Here is a 21497-nt window from a genome sequence, read left to right on the forward strand (position 1 = left end):
TCATCACTAAATTGAAATTGAATTTTATATTTTGAAAATGAATTGATTTGCTTTGAAACTGCATTTTATCCTTTAAAAATTCAGCTCTCGAATAATTTCAGTTTCACTACTCACCATTCAATTTCAGTTCCAAAATTCAGTTTTTTGGAACTTACATCCGGTTCCGGTTCAAGCGCAGATTAATAGAACTATGTTCTACTAGCGGACCGAAAGTGTTACTGACGGGAATCTACAGCATCTTGAGCTGAATTAAGACTTCAGAAGTCATTCGTCATGTCGAATGACCAGCGGATAAACTCTCAGGTTGGTAATAAATGTACTACATGTATGAGAACAAGCGTCATGTTAACAAATGATAGCCGTAAGGTAACTTTTATGCTTATTGTAGCTGTTAGCTAAAAACGCTAATTTAGCGTAGTTTGCCCTGGATTCAGCTTTGACAAACAAATATGATCGACTGTTTCTAGTAGAATTCCAAAGTTGTCATCTTGTACCCTCTCAGAGTACCCCCTCTGTATGCTTGCAGAGACCCCTACAGTAGGGAAACATGCAAAACGGTGTCCAAACCTTTGTGTTTTAGCTTTATTTATGTCTTACACAGCATCCCAACTCTGTAGCTAACTTAATAACTTTAGCTAAAGTGAATAGTTAGTCTAATTCATTAGTGCAGCATTACTGGATCACCTCTGTTTGAAGTGATATGATATGATATACAACTATCACTGGGTTTAACTACCATAATAATTCTTAGGGTACTGAGTGAATGCTTAATTAAATTTTTTTTTTTTAAAGCATACTGCTCCATTACTATGTTTGACAGGCTGAAGTTGTCGGGTCACCTCCTAAATCGACCATCTTTTACGGTGTTTTGTGCCAGAAATGGAGTGTCCACTGAAGACTGAAGATACTGAATCTCTACGCCTTGCCATCCATCCCTCTTGTGCCTTCATCTAGACAAGAGACATTAACTTAACCACTCTCATATGCTCTGTACCTACATCACCTTCCCTGACAGTCGTAGCTTGGCTCATCTGAGGGTGAAATTATAAGAATGTGTTATTTTGCAAAGTGCTCTCTAGGGTTCCTAAATAAAATATGGCATTGAGGTCATTTCTTTTGAATTAATCCCTTCTTCTGAAATATAAGAACCTCTCTTGTTTTTAATGGCACTTTGGATTTCTTTACTTTCTGTTCCACTTCCAAACCCAAATAGATGCTGACAAGCTGACACAGTAACATGGAAGAGGGAAAGACGTTGGAAAGGACTACTACAAATAAACCTAATGCCTAACAATGAAAAGTGTAAAATAAGAACAATAATAATAAAGATAAAAGATGAAGTAACACGTTTTTAGTATTTTATTTATTCCAAATGATCATCCAGATGTCTGTGACATGTGATGACAAACACCATAATGGAAAGCCTTAGTCATCACATGCTTAAACTCATCATATATTTTTGCATATGCTGAACAGGCAGTCAGACATGCTGTAACTGTGGGGTAGAAAACAGCATGAACACCATACGGCAGGGGTCTCAAACTCGTCCTCGAGGGCATGGAAAAGTTGCATGACACTTTGACCTTTGAGGACTGGAGTTTGAGACCCCTGTCATACGGAATATGACAGGTGTAGTTGAACTGCATGAAGACTCTGAAGTTTCTCTTCTCTTCTGGCAGGACAGGAATGTGGCCTAGTCCTGTGAGCCACTGTAAGGATGTACTTAGAGTAGAACTGGACTGTCACCGGCCTCAGGCTCTTCACCCTTTTCAAAGACAAAGCAGTCATTTAAATAAAATATTAGATATTGTTTATCTGTAAATGCACAAAGTAAATTTAGAAATGTTATTATTGTCAAGAGTGAACAAGCACTGATAGTGTAATCTACAGCTGTGGCCAAACGTTTAGAGAATGAGAAGTGTTGTTTGCTTATTTACAAAGTTTGCTGTTTCAGTGATAGTTGTATATCATATTATATCACTTAAACAGAGATGATCCAGTAATGCTGCACTAATGAATTAGACTAACTATTCACTTTAGCTAAAGTTATTAAGTTAGCTAAAGAGTTGGGATGCTGTGTTATGCTGGGCTCACACTGTGCGATTTTTGGCCCATTTTGAGCCGATTTTTGAGTCGTGCGACCGTTTTGGCGATCGGCCCGATTTTGGCCTTCATCGTGCGTCGTGTAGTATACGTGGGGTAACGAGAAGCGATTAAACCTCACGACCAGCTCCCGATCATCAATCGCTTGGTCGTGAGGGTGTCGCCGCAGCTTCTCACACTGCGCACGCGCAAACACAAATGTCAGCGAAAAAGACGGCGCAGCACGGCTGTGCAGCGTGTGATCTGGACACAAGCGATGGAGGCACAACTTGTAGAACTATGGCAAGCTCACCCGAACCTTTTCGATGTGGCCTAACAAAATTATCACGACCACAACAACCGTGAAAATAGTTGGATTTACATTGCTGCTCAATCACAGCTGCCCGATCAATGTTTTTCATTAGCAATTTAGCAAAGTTGATGGTGGTGGTGTGCGTGTCTGTGTGAGTGAAAGACAGAGAGAGAGAGCGAGCAACAGAATTTCTCTTATAACCTTCATTTTATGGACGCACAGTGTGAGCACTCGGGTCGCATCAGAGCATCGGGCCGTATAGTGTGAGACCCTGCATCGTGACCTACGAACTTCTAACCCCTGCGAGTCAATCGTACAGTTTGAGCAGAAGCTGAATCGCGCGACTGAAAAAATCGCACAGTGTCTGCCCAGCATAAGACATAAATAAAGCTAAAACACAAAGGTTTGGACACCGTTTTGCATGTTTCCCTAAGCAAGCATACAGAGGGGGTACTCTGAGAGGGTCCAAGATGACAACTCTGGAATTCTACTAGAAACAGTCGATCATATTTGTTGTCAAATCTGAATTCAGGGCAAACTATGCTAAATTAGCGCTTTTAGCTAACAGCTACAATAAGCATAAAAGTTACCTTACGGCTATCATTTGTTAACATGACGCTTGTTCTTATACATGTAATACATTTATTACCAACCTGAGAGTTTATCCGCTGGTCATTCGACATGACGAATGACTTCTGAAGTCTTACTTCAGCTCAAGACGCTGTAGATTCCCGTCAGTAACACTTTCGGTCCGCTAGTAAAACGTAGTTCTATTAATCTGCGCTTGGAACCGGAACCGGATGTAAGTTCCAAAAAACTGAATTTTGGAACTGAAATTGAATTGTAGAACTGAAACTGAATGGTGAGAAGTGAAACTGAAATTATTCGAGAGCTGAATTTTTAAAGGATAAAATGCCGTTTCAAAGCAAATCAATTCATTTTCAAAATATAAAATTCAATTTCAATTAGTGATGATCATTTTCAAACCATAAATTCAATTTCAAATTAGACTAATTCAAATTCAGTTTTCAAAAGCATTTATTCAAGTTACAATTCAGATTCAATCTGAGCAATTCAAATTCAAATTTAACTTATTCAAATTCAGTTTCTGATGGCACAGATTTCTGCCCATAAACTTTTATGGTAGCTCTTATTAAAATCTGTAACTATTAATTCGGTCTCTTAAATGTTAATATGAGAATTAAAGGTGAATATTAGTGTCATTTATCAGCAAGGTGATGTGTACACTTTAATACTTAAACTAAACTGAACCAATGTTTTGAGTCTGTAAGCACATCTGGGGGGTTTTTTGGTTTGTTTTGGTTTTTCCTGACATTATGCAACTTTTGGACTGCAGCTGTTGAATGGCTCTCAAAAACAGTCCAAATACATCAGGTTTAACCACAAACTGGCAGTTTTCATTCGCCATGCGATTGCTCTGTACCCAGGAACGGTGACCACAAACAGAATCGTTCTTTTGACCTGGAAGATTTACACATTGGCTCAAGAAGATGCCCTTTGGTATAAAACAAATCTATCAAAACCAAATATCCTGATCAGACGACAGAGAATAAATAAAGAGGCCTTCCTGGAAATTCTGGACCTACCTCACCTCAACTAAGGTCAGGTCCTCTGTCCCTCCAGTATGATTGAAATCTTCACTGAAAACAAACCTCATCTAGTTCAGTATTAGCTGAACTTTTAACCCACAGGGGTTACTTCACAATGGTTAATCATCCAACAGCATCTTTATTATATTAAAGAGAAGACGTATTCGCCCCTTTTACTGATTTCTGAGTTTATGATTCAACAATATGAGAGAGACTGGGCAAAAATGACATCCATGGGAGAGTTCAAGGAAAAAACTACTACTGACCTAACTTTTTGAAGGGTTGGAGTCCTGTTTGAGCAGAAGTAAACTAAGCCAGCATTTCATACCAGCAGTCAAACATGGTGATGGTAGTGTGATGGTCTGAGGCTGCTTTGCTGTAATTGTTGGAACTATGAGTTCTTCTCTCTACCAAACAACCTTGAAGGAGAGTATTGGATCATCACTTCATGCCCTGTAGCTCGAGAGCACTCAGGTTATAGAGGAGGACAATGGTCAGAAACACAGCAGGGACTCCAATTCAAGATGGCTAAACAAACAAAATGAAGGTTTTGGAGTGGCCTAGTCCAAGTCCAGACTTAATTCCAATTAAAATATGTTGGCATGACCTTTAAAAGGACCTTCAAAAGGTCGCTCATGCTGGGAAAGTGACTACTGTTGTGCAAAGAGGAGTGGCTAAAGTATCTCCATAGTGATGTGAGAGACTCACTGCCAGTAATCACAAATGCCTGATTGCAGTTCTTAGTGGGAAGGACAGCAAAACCAGTTATTAGGTTTAGGAGGCAATTTGTTTTTCACACAATACCAGGTAGGAGTTACTCTTCATTTCGCTCATGAAGAGATTCGCTACACTGTAAGCAGTGTTTTAGTACCAGTCCTATTTTGATCAAACTCTTTTGTAGCTGAGCTGCATTCAAGGATTAGAAATCACAAATGTATTATTTTTTTTCTTCACATTGCTTGTTGCTTTATACAATGAAGCAATGACTTTTTAAATTAGGAGTCTCTCAAGGGCCAGCACACATCCAAACCAGAAAAACATAAAAACCTCACTGCTGCGAAATGATCAAGAGGCGCTCTAAACATTATTGTGTACCGTTGTGTTAAACTACATGTAGATTAGGTATTAGGGATGATATTAAAAAGCCATCACTTTCAACACAATTAACTAAGCCTTACGAGGAAAACGTGATTACCTTTAAGATTACGACAGTTTTTGCTACAAGGATAATTTATCAGTTTGTAAACAAGCGTTATAGGTAAACTCCATGTCATTATCAGGTAGCAGAGAGCTGTCACAGACTGGAGGCTGATAAAAAATACCCTGTCCAAGAAAACTTCTTGAATAATACAAATGGCAGATAATGCGCTGTAGTTATTAACAAAGCCAAACCAAAGGCTTGTATGTGGAGCTTTGGTAACCCCCAGGTCTCTGTGGACTCTGGAAAAGTCAGATGGGGAAACAAACAATATTGGATGGCCAAACCCGCAGGACTTCCCAATGTTGCGGAAAGAATGCAACACCAGCAAAACAGAAGGAAAAAAAGTGAGATGTCAAGATGTTTCTTGTCTTCGTGCAGGATGAGGTCACGGGTTAGAGGCAGCAAAGCTCTGATGGGGCAACTGTGAGTCAGAAACATTTTACAGCAATGAATGACAGAAAAATAACACACTATGTTATCGGCAGAGCTGCCGGCAGTATGTGGGGGGTCTAAAGTTTTCCTAGCTCTTGTTTATGAAGCTATGGTTTGGAGTGGAATACAGCACAAAAAGCAGGGGGGACAAGAACCACTCTCCGAGTAAGTTGACGTTTACACACGCACACAAAACGGCTTCTTTTGGACCTCCCAGATAAACAATTTTTGCTTGACTGATAATTTTCACTCACCATCTAGTTCTCTGACCCTCTTCCTGAAACACTGACTCATATCTGACAGGAATCTGCTTGTAGGTTTCAGATCAGGAGCCACATTTCTATTACTTCATAGCGGACAACAAAACACAATCATAGTGTGAGCAGTAAACCGGTGGCCTCTGTTTATCGCTGCCTCTGCAATGTGATGCCTAATCTGAGAAGGAAAGTTCAGAGGTCCGAGTTAAGCACAGACGGCACCCAAACAAACCTAAGGGAGCCATTATCCACGTCAAAGACGCTCCTTGGGGGGTGTGAACTCATGAAAACTCATTGGACAACCAACACAGCAGCCAGTCTGATAATTAGAACCAAAATAGAAGACAAGTATTGGGTGCTGAGGACCCATTATAAGCCTCACAGTAACTCCCAATTAGGATGTAGCCTGTTTCTACAGCAGCTGGGGGTTTACAGAACTGGGTGGACTTGAACAAGCATGACAGCGCCCCGCTCAAAAAAAAATAAGAAGCAGAATTAAAAAACTAAGTAACAGCAATATGCATAAATTATTTTAAAAAATATTGGTCAAAATGATAGAAAACGGTAATTAGCAGTCTGGCTATCATATTTCAAACGATATTGCATCGAATATAATGGATAAACAGTTAAAATACAGTAGTACAGTGGCTTGCATGTGAATTGTAAGATAAAAAGGATAACAGCTGAAATAGCTAATAGCACAACTGTGCGTTAATGTGTTGCTACAATCTTCCCAGGAGGTCAGCCCATGTAATAACTTTTAACTATACACATCCAAAATGTGAACAAATGATAGAAATTGATCATTAAAAAGCAATATGGCTAACAGTTAGAGATATTTGAGAAGCTAATGATACCACTGAATATCATGGATAGACAATAGAAACACAATACTGCAATGGCTAGCATTTCAGTTGCAAGCTAACAGCATGGATAACAATCGAAATAGCTAATAGCACAACTGAAATTATTTGCTGATAACGGATAACTGGGGGGAAAATGGTCACTGGTGAACACAACGTATCACTGCTATTTTGTACTAGAAGTAGTTGAATAAAGGTTAAAATATTAAGCTAACAGATTTTAATGGTTCAAACTGTTGTCTTTGTAGTTGCAGTGCTGAGCCGTCTGCAGTCATGTGAAAAAGTAAGCGATTGCAGGTTCGGTGTAATCCTATGAAAAACTAAATACATCTTTTACTGCTTCGACAGAAATGAAGAGGGTGGTGATAATCAAATGCACTTGATTACCTGTTCATCAGCAAGTCTGACAGCCTCTATGCAAGCAGACGTTTTGGCAGTTATCTGATTTGTGTTTTAACGCATTGCTAAATCTTCCCAGGAGTTTCCATCCCAGCAAATTCACCTCAAGGTAGACATAGCTTGGGTTTTTTGCTGTTTCTCAGACACTACAGGGCTCAGTTAGTCACTTAAATGGTTCATATCAGAACAATTAGAAAAAAAACAGAGCATTTTTTGATGTGTTTGGAGAGGTTGTCAGAATAAAGTCTCTTCTCTCTAAAAAAAAAAAAACCCAGGCAGCTCGGCTGAGGTTGCAAAGTTGCTTCTGAACAAACCACAGAAGTTCTGGAACAATGTTCTTTGGACAGATGCGACCTAAATGGAGATGTGTGGCCATGAAGTACAGCACCACATTTGGAGAAAACCAAACACGTCATAGCCACTGTGACACACGGTGATGCACGGGTGATGATTTAGACTTGTTTTGCAGGCACAGGACCTGGACACCTTGGAGTCATTGTGTAAGTAAGTAAGTAAAGTAAAATTTTATTTGTATAGCACCTTTCAAGACAAAAATCACAAAGTTCTTCACAGAAAAACTAAAACAGAAAAACACCATGAACCATGAACTCCTCTGGACACCCAAATCATGGGGTGTACTCATTTTTTAAGACTCTATCCAGTCCTGTGAAAATGTTCTTTTTTAAATGTAATTGTAGTTAACTCAGTTCTGCAGATTTATTTATTTTTTGTAGACAAAAAAATCTAACCAGGTGCTCTTGACTTCAGCTAAAGATTTTATGTATGTGTACTTACAAACTGGGGAAAAGACAATTGTTTCCTGTTACAGTTCATTTTTGAACCTGGATATCTATTTAACAGTCAGTCACTAGGTTTCAGTCCTATCACTTGGTTTTCATCAGCAGAAAAGGTTTTCTGAAACTATAGTTTTTAAGGCTTCAATTTATCCTGTGTTTAGGGCCTTCTCATCAATGTTTGCTTAAAGGTCTAGCTTCCAAAATCTATGAAGACAACTTGTTGTCAACTTCCAGATAATCATAATGTGTTTGACCATAATAGATGAAACACATCCAAACATTTTAAATGGACCAGTCCATACTTTGAGCAGTTTAGTCTCCTATTTCATCCCTGAGGGAGAAAGAGGCAAACTCCAGCCTTACAGAGCAACATTCACGAAGAGAAAGCTCTCAACCTTTCAGTCTCCATGGGGCTCACATGTCTCTTCAGAAGAGCGAGAAACAAGTGGGATGCTGATGCCAGAGTCCAGGCCGCGATCTAGCTCCATCCCTCCGCTGTCCCAGTACACTTCATCCGATTTGGTGTCATAATTGAGACGATTGCTGGAGTGCATGCTTCCCTGTTTGTGATTTAGATTCTGATTGGACACAATGCCAGAAAAGGGCTCAGTGGAAACATGGTCAGGAATAAACTCCAAGTGGATCTCACAAGGGTCAACTATACCCGGGGACAGAGGAACCAAAGGGATCGGCTCTTGAGCAGACGACTTAAGGAATGAAAGAAGAAATGTTTTATTCTGGAAAACTGCATGTGTTTAAGTATTTTATAAAAACAGAGGGTGAAATAAAGTGAAACACAATAAATCATACCGGAGCCTTGGGCTGATTCTCAGTAGCTGGTGTAGCTTGTCTTGATTTTTGTAGATACATGATGAGAATTGGGAAAAGAAGAAGGGAAGTCAGCCCGATTCCCATACACAGCGCTGGCAGCAGCCCTGTAGGGAAGAAATGCATGCAGGTTGAACATGTCTCTGCTCAAAAAAAGCAGAGAACTACACTAAATCATTTCAGACCCAAGATTTACAAGTTGTATCACCAGAAAAGCTGTAGGAAGAGGCAAGCCAAGCTTCTGCAGTAGATCTAGCTGACCTCTTGGACTTATAAAGTGCGGTTCACATCGTTTAAGGATCCAAGCACAGCTGTCTTTATGAGGCTTTCTTGCAGTTTCATGGGAGGTTCTTAGTATCCTAATAGCACCTAAGCAGTATTTTGGACCTCATAACTAATGAAAGTAGGATGTGTTGTGAATGATCCATGGACAGGTCTGTTTTCTGTACTCAGTGTCAAAACTATAGAAGCAGCAGTGATTTCTTAAGCTATCGAACGTGAAGATGGTTCAGGTAGCTGCTAATTTGGGAACCTCTAGTTTTTAAAGTAAACTGTATCTCATCTCCTCACCTGAACTGGCGACTGTTTCAACGCACTGAGGGGCTGATTTCGGTGAAGCCGCCATGGCAAAGGTTGGGAAGGAGAAGTTGGCCTCAGCACAATATTTCTGACCCAGAGGCAAACCGGAGAACTCCACATACGACACGACCTCCTGAGTCCAGACTGTGCGGCTCTGAAAGAAACAAGCATGTATAATGTGTAGCTGGTACTACTACCACTACTGGTACTGCTGCTTGAATGATTCATAGGTCAATCTGAAGTAGCTTAACAAACAAACATTCCCTTGAAAATGGTCAGGTACAAGAACTGAGCTGAAAATCAGTAGCAAAGCAGCCAAAGAAAAACCTAAAGCTAACACTACATATTTAAAGTGTATTTAGCTTTAACGTTCCTTTTGAACACAATACTTCCTTGTTCTTAAATATCAGTAGAACTGGAGACAAAGCATAGCCACACCTGGTATTCTGCACCACTCGGCTCAGTATACACAGTCACTGTGGTCCAGGGATCAATCAACTTAGAGATGGGACAGCACCTCTCCAGAGAGCACCTCCTGTTGGCAGCACAGGGGAAGTGCACCTGCACCACCATCTGGTCGTCTTTCAAAGAGACGGAAACAGAAGGAGGACTGAAGTCTGCAGAGGAGAGACAGAGGCTTCAAATTCAAACCACCCATGATATTTGAAAAGTAAACCTGCAGAGTCTCCTCAGTCTGTGGCACATTTTCACTTAGCTTCATTACAGAAACATTATGGACTGTTACTTACTGAAGTCACTGTAGTCAAACTTGCGTGGTTTGAGCCACACAGTGGAGCTGGGACTGAGGTGAACACCAAGGCGAATCATGTTGTAGAGCTCAAAGTTTGAGAAGACCTGAGAGATGTCACAGCTTCGGGACGAGATCCAGATGCACCATGGCACATCCTGCCACGGGTCCCTGCAATAGTAACACCAAAATTAAAGAACAAGTAAGTATTGCATTTAGAATTAACTTTAAAGTTACATATGATATAATTTACCATATATGCATACCATTTAAACATGTAACGTCAGAGCTAGCTGCAAAGCAGACTTTGGAATGTCTTAAGCCAACCCTTTTTTCTTTGAATCAGACTATCCTGTCATTTTTAAAGTGCTCTTGAACAGCAGGCTTCCTGTAGGTCTCTTAAGTTTTTTTCTTAGGATCTTGGATGCTTTTTCATCCATTTTCAGTCCAGTCCTTGTACTCGGGGGTTTTGTCTACAACCAAGTGTTGTGTCTACACTTAACAGACAACTTAGCAAACAGCCAATTTAAACATTTATCTTTAGGGGATACTAGCAGCCTGTCACAAAACACATAGTATAAAACACAGTGGAGGCTCTTTCATGGTTTCTGTATCTCTATTTTAGTCAGTGCTGCTGGAAATTTTGTCAACATTGATGAAATTATGAATACAGAAAAGAAAATTTTTATCCACAATGTAATATCATCTCACACTGGCAGCAGCTTCATTTTTCAGCACCACAGTGATCCCAGGTGGTCATACCAAATACTGACTCTTAGAATTGTCTATTTTTGCCTCATATTCTCCATTTTCATGCATGTTTGCGCATGTTTCAATAATTTATCATTTCCCATTCTCCTAGCAAAATCTGAAGAAATGAGGGCTGGCTCAAGAAGTTTCACAGTACCTTAGATGTTAGCATGAGGCCGGTAAATAGATACATTGGGCATTTGTTGCATTTCAATCCTCTTTTCATCTTGAAATTCATGAGTTATTTTCATTACTTCTCTGTACTATAGATACACACTTGTTTGCCTTTCCACAAGAATCTAAATTATTTGTATTTCTTGTTATACACATTATTCAGTATTCTTATTGTAATCAGTATGCACAATGTAACTGTGCAGTTATATATTAACAGCTGATTCAATGCCAAATCCAAAAGTGTCTGAAGACAATAAAATCATGATCATCTAATTTAACATACCTAATGCTGTAGACACCAGCAGAAATAAATAAATAAATAAAAATTAAAAAATTAAACGTGACACAATAAACTGCAAAGTGTCTGTGCACTGGTGGGAGTAAAATCAGTGTGTGAGGTTACAGGAATATGTCTCCCTCTCTGACACACACACACTCAGACAGACTTACCCCTGCGTCTTTGTCTGCACAGTGTAGGTGGTATTAGGACTGGCATGGGGACAATCCCACTGCAGGAGGCAACCTAAGTCCAGTGATTCCACTGTAGTGTAACAGACTAACTCGCTCGACCCTGGGAAGTTCGCACGAAACCCGTACACCAAAAATAGACACACATAACACACACAGAGGTTTTCATTGGTCAGCAGACTCCGATTGTGCCAATTTTGTTAACACTTTAAAGCACGAGCGCACACAGAGGGAGAAGACCTGATGCAAACTGGTTTTTAGCACAGTTTGAACAGGGGGCTTTAACAGCAACGCTGACTTCAGTTCCTACCTGTGATGAACAGGATGTACAACCCCAGCAGCACCATCAACCAGGTTATACTTTGTGTTTCCATGACAACCTGGTGACCTCTGGATCAGGAAAGGGCTTATAGAGCGTGTAAAGTCCTGGAGGTGACTGACTCCCTTTAAAGCAAGACAAATGCACCTGTAAAGAAGCACTGAGACGGAGTAAGCTGCAGGCAAGAATGAGGGCCTGAGGACAGCAGGACGGTGGAAGGGGTGGAGAGAGAGAAGGATTTAATTGAAGGCTGGTGATTTTGTAAGGGAGAGGAAAGGCTTTAATCTCCTTAAAGAGGAGGGCCATAAAAATCAAGACTGGGATGGTAATGAGATTCAGAATACTTTATTAATCCCAGAGGAAATTAGGTAAAGAAAGAAGTGTTCATTCTACTGATCGTTTGGTGCTCCTGTACTCATTAACCCCATTTCAGTTGTCAATTTTATGCTTGGCTACCAAACCACAAACACCTTTAGGTCACAAAAAAAAAAAGAAAAAAAAAAAAGAAAAGAAAAAAAAAAGTCATTTTAAAATAAATAAATAAATAATTTCCTTTCTACCGTTATTAAAGGTTCTTTGCCAAACTGCCACAACACGCGGCAAAACTTTCCAGTTTGCAGCGTTTATACTGCAACATCAAGGATAACCTAAATGTTTATTTAAATGTATGATTTCCTCTTTGTGATCAACGTCAACCAAACTGCACATTTTCATTCAGTTTATTACTTCATTAAAAACAACAGCTGCTGCAGTGCACTTCATACACACCCTACAATGTTGGAGAGAAAAACCCAACAATTAGACAACACCCCTACAAGCAAGCACTTGGTGACCGTGGGAAGGAAGAACTTTCCTTTAACAGGAAGATACTTCCAGTAGTACTAATCCATGAGGATGGAGGCTCTACAGGGTTAATCACTACAAAAATGTGCTTATGAATTTGCAGAATGTCTTTGCAATAAAACTTCGAGACCAGAAGCTTTCCGGTTTCAGTTTGTAGTCCACTTTCTGTTGGGGGGAGGGGGGGTGAGCGCAAACTCAAAACCCCCAAAATGTTGAAACACCCCCCCCCCTCCCCCCCTCAAAACAAGCTTCCATAATGTGGAGAATAAAAGGAGGGCTGAATTTTTGGAAATACACAAAGATTTGTCTTTGCTCATCAGAATAAATAATGGGTTTCACGACTGTTTAGGATTGCTCCAATGTAAATAAATACATTTGAAGCAGATGGGGGTTGTAGATTTTGGTCATAACTGTTGACAATTTATCCTGAAATAGAGATGAAAGATTATAAGAAACACCCCAGGAATCTAAAGCAGCCAAAACAAAGTAGACACAGCAGATCAAAGACATGAGTGCATTCTGTCTTTTTATTCAATGCCATGTTTAAATAATAAGAATCTGTACATCTCTTAAGCAGGTCAAAGACCTTCATTCCCAAATGTAATGATAAACAGTTTCCTTATTAACAATAATACAGCTGAAGTGCTTAACCAGGCAATCAGAAGGACCAACAGAGATCATACAGCAACAAAAATAGTCTTAAGAATGGTGTACATCACACACACTCTGAATCCATCACACACACCTGCATTCAATTCACAAACACACCTCAGCAGAGCATCATACATCTGATAATTAAAGACAAAGCAAAACTGCCTGTTCATTCAGCACCGAACATCATTGCAACAACGATAATACTAAGCTGAACATTCCTCATTCCAGGATCCTCTGACATATCAATCTATACATCTGCAAATATTCAACATCCAACTGATGTGGATCCCAGACTGGAGTGTTTACATGCTGATCAGTTCTGGACGCTGCCGATCAGATCTATACAGGCACGGCTGACGTCACAGGCTGTGCCACCCTCAGTCCAGCAGAGGGCGTCGCCTGAAAGGTTTTACGTCCCACGGCTTTGTTGGAGAAAATCAGCCGGTTTTGGAGTCTCTCTGTAAAGCGACCCAAACACTTAAGAGTCACCTGTGCACCAAAAAAGTGTGTCTGGAAAATAAGCAGAGTATTGCTGCGTTAAAATCTGTGCAAATTTTAAAGAGGACCTGCTTAATTCCCCAGAATGTGACCTTTTGGTGCAGTTTGCACGTCTGCTCTATGTGCATTTGGTGTTGAAGAATCAGGGTTTATGTTTGCACCCCAGGCAAGGCGAGTCCCGGCTCCAGGCTGGTGGTTGTGGTTGTGGGTGTGGGGGAGGGCGGAAGGCCCTTGGGTCCTGAACAAAGCAGCCCGTGAGAGGCCGCGTGGTCTCCGTTCAAGTTCTTGTAAGGGTTACGCCGTGGAGGAGCTCTCAGACACACTGAGGGGAACCGGAGGCCAGCCAGGCAGCAGCCAGGACATGAGATGACCTCCTCCTGGTCCAGAGAGTGTCCGCTGCCAGAGCCAAAGGGAGAAGAGCCCGCGGGGTCTCCTGTTGGGGAGTGGTAGCCGTTGTTGTTGGTTGTGGGAGTGCTGTTGGTGGCGGTGCTCCAGCCCAGTGGTCGACTCACAACCACATTATTGTTGACCAAATTGGAGAGCGGTGGCAGGCACGGAGGCCCGTTAGAGATGGCCGACCCCCAGCCATTTGAGAAAGGAGGACTGGATGGTTGTAAGGGAGATGAGAAATGGGAAGGAGGAGAGGAAAGTTTGGAGTAAGGAGACGAAGTGCTGTCTTGCATGTCTGGGGAACTAGTGCAGTCCATTGGCTCCTCCTCCCTCCCTTCCTCCTGCTGCTGCTGCAGCTTCGCCTCCTTCTCATGGTCAAACATGTTTACTGACAGCGCCTCGAGAGACAGAGGGAGACCTGAATCGCTCGCCCTGTAAGCATCCTTGTCTTCTAGAAGACAGTCCTCTTCAGTTGCGTCGTTCACTTCCGTCTCGGACGGAGACTCCTCAGAGAGAACGGTGTTTGGTGCCGACGTGAGGTGTGGAGGAGGTGTGCAAGGCAGCGAGTGGCAGCGCCTGTGCCTCCTGGGCATGTCGACAGCATCCGCATCAGATGCAGTGGTGTCATCGCAGTCTGGTGGAGGAGGCAGCGTGAAGGTCAGGGAGATGACCGACTTGCTGGGCGTGTCAAACAGCTTTATCTTCCCGCCTTTGAGATCCTCCCTTTGGGAGAAGGGGTTAAACCGAGCAGGAGGAGCCAAGGTAGCAGTAGGCGGCGTCTCTGAAGGATGGAGCATGTCGGATTTGCTGCGGGAGAGACGCTGGTCTAACAGCAGGCCCAGGGATCGCCTTCGCACAGGGCTGACAGGCGGAGAAGTTGCTTCTGAAAGCAGAACAATCGTGTTAGTTTACAGAAGTGAGACAGAGTTCTCTTCAGTGAAGCCTCTACAGAATGGCTCACCTTTGACAGCTGGTTCGACCTTCTGTTTTCTCTCAGCTTGTTTCTTCTCCAGCTCTGCTACGATTTGGGAGAAAGATGGACGGAGCTTTGCGTTCATCTGTCAAATTAGAGGAAAAGGATGGAAAGTTAAAACGGGTCATAAAACAGGCAGCAATTATAAATATAAAAAAAACTAAAATGTGGAGGCATCTGAAACATTTCCTCTGGATTTTTGGCATTTAAGCTCAAGTTACAAGAGTCAATAACTACTGTTAGATCTAAAGATGACAGGATCAAGTGTACAAGCTCTTGGCAACTGTAACTAAATGAAAATGGACACTCTTCCTTCAAACAGCAAAACAATTTGATCTCTCGTACTGAAGCTCAAACCTTTGGTCAGTGCACTGCACTTGAGGTTACATCATGCACAAGTCAAGATGACAAAGCGAGCAGCAGTGAGCTAACAGCACATATGACATGAGACAAAATGTATTTCTTACATTACAGCAGGCGATAGCCAAATTCAGGAAGTGAGATGGGCAGTCTGCCACCATATGTCGAAAGGCCTCCACATCCAGACCAAAATCCTGAAAGAACACAAAACCGAATAAGTTCTGTTTCAGTACATGTGAGCACTTTGTTTAAACAGAGTCTCCTTACTCCATCTTCTTTCTATCACAGAGACAAGCGACTGCAACCAGAATCTTCAATTGCTGTACTGCTAAATGGCCACAAGGAGGAGCAGTGCTCTTGTAATAGCTTCAAAAGGTCTTAAAGTAGATTAATACAGTCTGTGGCATGTCAAAACTCATTTTAGCTCATAGGCCACATGCAGCCCACTCTGATCTCAAGCAGGTTCCACCAGAAAGCCCATTTAATGAACTGGAATATTGGCCAGAGCCAACAGCTTTTTGGAGAAGCTGAGTAGTCTGAGTAAACGAGACCCTTTATCTCACTTCCTTAAAGATTTCCCAAAATCTGGAGTAGTTTGATCTTCCACAAAACCATCCAGTGGACCAAATGGGAACCCCCTGTCTGCATCACACAGTACTATGATTTAATATTAAGGCTAAATGCTATGTTATCATGCTGTTAATAAAGGCTGGTGTAAAACTACAAAATCAAAGCAAAAACAGAAGAAGAAAAAAAAAAGAAGAGGCAAAAATCTTTAAATGTTTTTCACATACTCCTTTCTTTTGGTTTTTACCATCTACACTGACTGTTCTGAATAGTTTTACTGATGTTCCAGTTTGACAACAACTTAAAATCAGTTAAAAAAAAGAAAATAAAGAACAACAAATAAATAGGTATAAAATGAGAGGTTTGGTGACTTTGTCCCTGAGGCGAGAGTTAAACAACAGGTAGCGCAGCGCTGCACGTCGCTTCTTTTGAGCCCTTTAAGCGTTCGATTTACAAGCAATAAGTCAGTCAGCTTTCTGTTTGCCCGCAATGACATTCAGAGGATTTTAAAATGATCTACAGCAGCTATCATTTCAAATATTTTTAATTATCTCTCTCGCCTGTTGCTCAATCTTAGGAGCCATTTTAACAGTGCTGCTTGCACAACCATCGCGCTCTGGAGGAGCATTTCAGATGGCGACAGGCTTGAGGGTCTGTCCTCGAGCGGAGACAAACATTAAATCAATAATGGCTTTGTTAGAAACGTTCCCCACACTTCCTTAATAAAGAGGCCAGATTGTGACTGAGGCGTGAGTGAGATGACGAGCGTGTCAGGAAACAGGATAGGCGATGAAAACATCATCATCAGTACCTCAGTGCGTGGCAGGATGTCGGGATCAGCCTGTATCCTCGCAATGATCTCACACAAGATGATACCGTATGCAAACACGTCCACCTGCAGAGAGAGGACGAACAGTCTATCAGCCAGAGATAACACAGCAGGTGAAGATAAGACCAAATAAGTGGAAAGACACGCATGCAGACTATGTATGGCTTCTAATATTATCTGTGTACTTTAAATTCAGATCGGATAAACAGCAAGATAAAAGTCTGTCACTTTTTCATTGTTTAAGCTTGCTTGACAAAACAAGCCTGCTGTAATTTCTCTCAGCTTTCAACAGTATGTAGTTTATAGCCAATTTATTATTTTTGTACATACGCACCATATTCTGCATGTAGTTTATACCAAACTGGAGCTTCTAATGAGTCCAAAACACAGTGAACGCTCATTTTACAGCCAATCAGGATTCCCACTACGCTACACAGAAAACAGTCATAACCCAGGCCAACGAGTGCACCAATTACATAACCACATAACCACTTTATTAAATATTGATTGCTGTACATCACTGCCTGTTTCCTCTGTTTATTTGAGCAGCTCTCATCACGCCCACTGTGGACCTTGGACTTCTGAAACAACATGCAGCTGAAGTGAAGTGAAGAAAGTGAGCTGTCAGTACCTTCTCATTATACACCTCTCCTCTGAGCACCTCCGGAGCCATCCAGTAGGGGGAGCCAACCACAGCCAGAGGCTCCTGGCCTTCTTCCTCACTGCAGGAAAACAGGAAAGAGAAGCAAAACCTCTAAATGCACAAGTTTAATGGAATCAGGTTAAATTTGCTTTTAAGCTTTGTTAAGATAATGTGCGTGGACTCTATGCTCGACTTTGTTAAAAGTGATTTCTTCATGATGCAAATACCCTCCAACGCTTGAATATAAAAACGCAAACAATCGACATTTGAATTTAATCTGATTTTTAACTGGTCAGATAAAACAAACTCAAAGGCAGCTCCTGAGGTTTCGTAATCGTGAGTCGTTTTGGGCCATTTCACCACTTCAGAAAAAACAATTACCAGAACAGCAAACCGATGTAATGCTTTGGCTTGTTTTTTCCCCTTTGAGAGTCTATTTAGTTATTTTTATGTGATGTCAGAGTTTAATGTTTTTCTCAACAGAAGTAAAAGATCTTTGTCTAAATTTGCAGCATTTTGTAAATCAAATCGACCTAGGAGGGCTTTTCTTCAGCTTAAAATGGGGAGAGGCAACAATCGGCTGCTTGGCATGAACACTATGCAGCTGTTTTTTGTAGTCAATGCTTTTGAGTATTTATCTAGTTCCAGTTCACATATTTACGCTGTCATGGTGCCACCTTCAGGGCCTTTAGGACACAGATGTTCATTTTCAAAAACCCAGTAGTGACGCATGCAAAACAATACATGATGATGACTTTCTATATAGAAGCCTGTGATGTGCAGGAGACCAAAGAAGATGACAGATTGATAAAAGGTGCAACAAGAGCAGGCTTCACAGGCCAATTCAGTGACACAGAAGCGAATCAAGAGGTCGTGCGGGGTGAGCCGTTACTCTGTGCAAGCGTACGTGTGTTTATGTGCACTTCCTCAGTATCTAAGAAACCACAGTGTTTTTCAGTTATCTGGAGATATTGTTGTGCAATTTTTGACCGAATTAAAAAGGAAGGAAGACAAGAATGTGCAAGGACAACGTGCTTGCACACATGCCTGCACGCACACACACACACACACACACACACAGCTGGCAGATACTTCCTCTGTGCTATTTCCATCTGCTACTGAGGGCTATGATACAGCAAAAAAACAAAACAAAAAAAAAACAAAAAAAAACAAAAAAAAACAAAAAAACATACAGAAGGGAGAAAGGATGAGTCGAGACGGTCACAGCTCCTAGTGTAAACACCATTTGGAGAAGTGGACCGGAAGAAATGAGACAAACTGAGCGACCGCAGAAGGCAGCACAGGGAAAACACCACAACAGAAAAGTCATCAGCATAAACAGATCAGATTATATCAGCAGAAGGGCGAGAGTGACTTGTTATGAGGGACAGCAGAGATCCAGCAAAGCCGGGAGAGCAAAAGGAGGAGGACTGGAATAGTTTGACCTTATTTGGAGCGCTAAACCCCTGTCATCATCTTTCCTTTCCTTTTTTTTCCCCCCTCCCCATGCCACAAGCACAGCAGTTTCAGTCAAAAACACACTCAAAAAACACACCCACCAACATCATCCATTTTCTGCTAGCGGCCTGCTGCAGGATGCAACAGTGTTTGAATAGAATCAAGAGCAAACAGCCTTGGAAAAAACCAAAAACAAACCACAATTGACCAGCTGCTATTGAAACAAAGTCTAGAACAAACAGAGCTGTCATGTTGGATAGGTGGAAGTATGCATGTATGTAAGTCCACAGTGACAGTTACATGGAAGACTCGCATCTGTAAAAATGTCAGCCTTATTTTTCAGCTCATCTGACACATTTTGCCAGGTTTTGCAGAAAGAGAGACAAGCGAAGTCACCCCTCCTGACAGTGACGCACACTTGTGAAGTGGCTGGACACACACACACACACACACACACACACACACACACACACGAAGGAGTCGTGTTTTTAACTTAATAGCTGGAGACAGAGGAGGATGAGGACTAAAGAGACAAGAGTGTTTGTCAAGTTTGTCTGCATGTGTGGGCAGAGACACACTGACTATGGCACTGCTTTGAGGTCAGCCTCGACAGCCCTTTTAAAACAGTAGTCAGACTCGTATTGTTCAACCAATGGCCAAAACCTTTCTGCAAAAAAATGCTGTACATAAAGACAACAAATTCTTTAGTCTGACACATTTAGTCTCCTTAAAACTCCTTTTTTGGCATTTTCCAAAAGTGAAAAAATTCATAACACTGATGGATGTCAAGTACCGCATTTCCTCTTTCTAAACTCTGATGCAGAAAGTAAAGTGCTGTCATTTGTAGCAAGTATGTGTTATACTCGTGGATACTACATTAACCTGTTAGTTCTCTGCAGTGACTCACTCTTTATCAGATAGTTGTGCAGATAAATTTAGTTCAGCTATTTGTTTCAACAACACGCAGCAACCTGCTGCACTCGTGGTGTCACTGCTTTTCTTATCTAACAGCGTTAATCATCAGCAGCCACCAAAATTCATGCACAGCAAGAGAGAACTCATTACAACATAGCGTGCATTTTAACACCTGCCCATAAGCCATGCTGCATGCACCCTCAGGCCACCAATACAAGAGCAGCTCCTCATGCAATTCTTCCTAAAAGGAAAGCCCAACACTATAATGGACAAAGGCTTGCTTACATTGAAAGGGCTTTCATTTAGACACATGAAAGAACACCACATGCAACCACAGGATTATGTTTTGTTTGTTTGCTTTAAGCTGCCAGATATCAGACTGGAAGGGGGTTGCCTACACCTGCAACCCCCTTCCAATCCACAAAGCAACAGATCCCCTACAGCGCCTCCTGCAGGTGGGAAGCTCAAAGGATGATGGACACATAGGAACTGGTGGAGTCTAGCAAGGCCTGGGTTAAGGCATTCTTAAACACCTCCCCAAGGCCCTGTTCCAGGTCGAAAACTATGTATTCCATGTGGTCAACCTACTCATTAAACATACAGGAGCTGCTTGGCCCTTGAAACCCATGCAATACAGTTCCTGAAGCACAGTTTCTGTGCTGATGTTGATGCCAGGGCAAGTTTGATTTCAGCTCGGCCTTCAATACCATCATCCCAGACATTCTTATAGAGAAGCTGGTAAACTTGGACTCCCCCCCTCCACATGTGCATGGATCAAAAACTTCCTCACAGACTGTTCACAATCAGTCAAGGTTGGCAACCAGAGATCATCCACCCTGTCTCACAGCACTGGCTCACCACAGGGATCTGTGCTGAGTCCACTCTTATACACCATCTACACCAGTGACCGCACCCCTGCAACATCATCAAATTTGCAGACGACACCACTCTGATGGGGCTCATCACCAACGATGATGACACCGCCTACAGGGATGAGGTCCAGCGACTGTCAGAATGGTGTAACTACAATAACCTCACCCTAAACGCCAAGAAAACAAAGGAAGTGGTCATGGACTTCTGCAAAACAAGAACCGATCCCCCTCCCCTATCCATAAAAGGTGACTATGTGGAGAGGTTCCTCCTTTACGTTCCTCGGCACCCAAATATCTGAGGACCTATCTTGGTCCACAAACACATCAGCCCTAGTAAAGAAAGCCCAGCAGCGCCTCCATTTCTTGAGGGTTTTGAGATGTAACAGGCCGCAGACTGAACTAGTGTCCTTCCACCGTGCCACTATCGAGAGTGTGCTGGTGCACGCCATCCCTGTGTGGTACACTGGTTGCACAACAGCTGACAAGAAGAGACTACAGAGGGTCATCAGAACTGCAGAGAAGGTGATCGGCTTTCCACTCCCCTCCCTGGACTTAATTGCCAGCTCAAGATGTCTCTCCAGAGCCAGGGCAATTATAAAGGACCACCTCCATCCTAACCACCACCTCTTCAACATCCTGCCCTCTGGAAAAACGCTCAGATCCATCAAGTGCAAA

At 41.9% G+C, this 21497-nt stretch overlaps 2 protein-coding genes and 1 long non-coding RNA gene across 3 annotated transcripts in view; all 3 read right to left on the reverse strand.

Annotated features, from left to right (window-relative positions):
* Positions 1–1341: 1341 nt before the first annotated feature.
* LOC143417070 (uncharacterized) lies at positions 1342–3153 on the reverse strand. Its single transcript, XR_013097287.1, has 2 exons — positions 3049–3153; positions 1342–1765 (listed from the first exon to the last, which is right to left on the reverse strand). It is a non-coding gene; the product is annotated as an uncharacterized LOC143417070 (long non-coding RNA).
* A 4363-nt stretch (positions 3154–7516) lies between these two features.
* LOC143417071 (uncharacterized) lies at positions 7517–12051 on the reverse strand. The gene is made up of 7 exons (XM_076882700.1): positions 11812–12051; positions 11484–11604; positions 10111–10280; positions 9800–9978; positions 9353–9515; positions 8765–8889; positions 7517–8661 (listed from the first exon to the last, which is right to left on the reverse strand). The coding sequence occupies exons 1-7, from the start codon at positions 11873–11875 to the stop codon at positions 8353–8355; spliced, it is 1131 nt and encodes a 376-aa protein (XP_076738815.1). The 5' UTR covers positions 11876–12051; the 3' UTR covers positions 7517–8352.
* Positions 12052–13172: 1121 nt separating this feature from the next.
* The window catches only part of tesk1b (testis associated actin remodelling kinase 1b), a 33979-nt gene continuing 25654 nt past the window's right edge, over positions 13173–21497 (reverse strand). Inside the window, exons 7-11 of the mRNA XM_004574172.5 lie at positions 17566–17656; positions 16917–17000; positions 15646–15732; positions 15167–15263; positions 13173–15088 (exon numbers count right to left, since the gene is read on the reverse strand). Coding sequence (XP_004574229.1) covers positions 13965–15088; positions 15167–15263; positions 15646–15732; positions 16917–17000; positions 17566–17656 — 1483 coding nt within the window. The 3' untranslated portion in view covers positions 13173–13964. The remainder of the gene's footprint in view (positions 15089–15166; positions 15264–15645; positions 15733–16916; positions 17001–17565; positions 17657–21497) is intronic.

Source organism: Maylandia zebra, linkage group LG3 (genome assembly GCF_041146795.1).
Source record: "Maylandia zebra isolate NMK-2024a linkage group LG3, Mzebra_GT3a, whole genome shotgun sequence".
Classification (NCBI taxonomy): domain Eukaryota; kingdom Metazoa; phylum Chordata; class Actinopteri; order Cichliformes; family Cichlidae; genus Maylandia; species Maylandia zebra.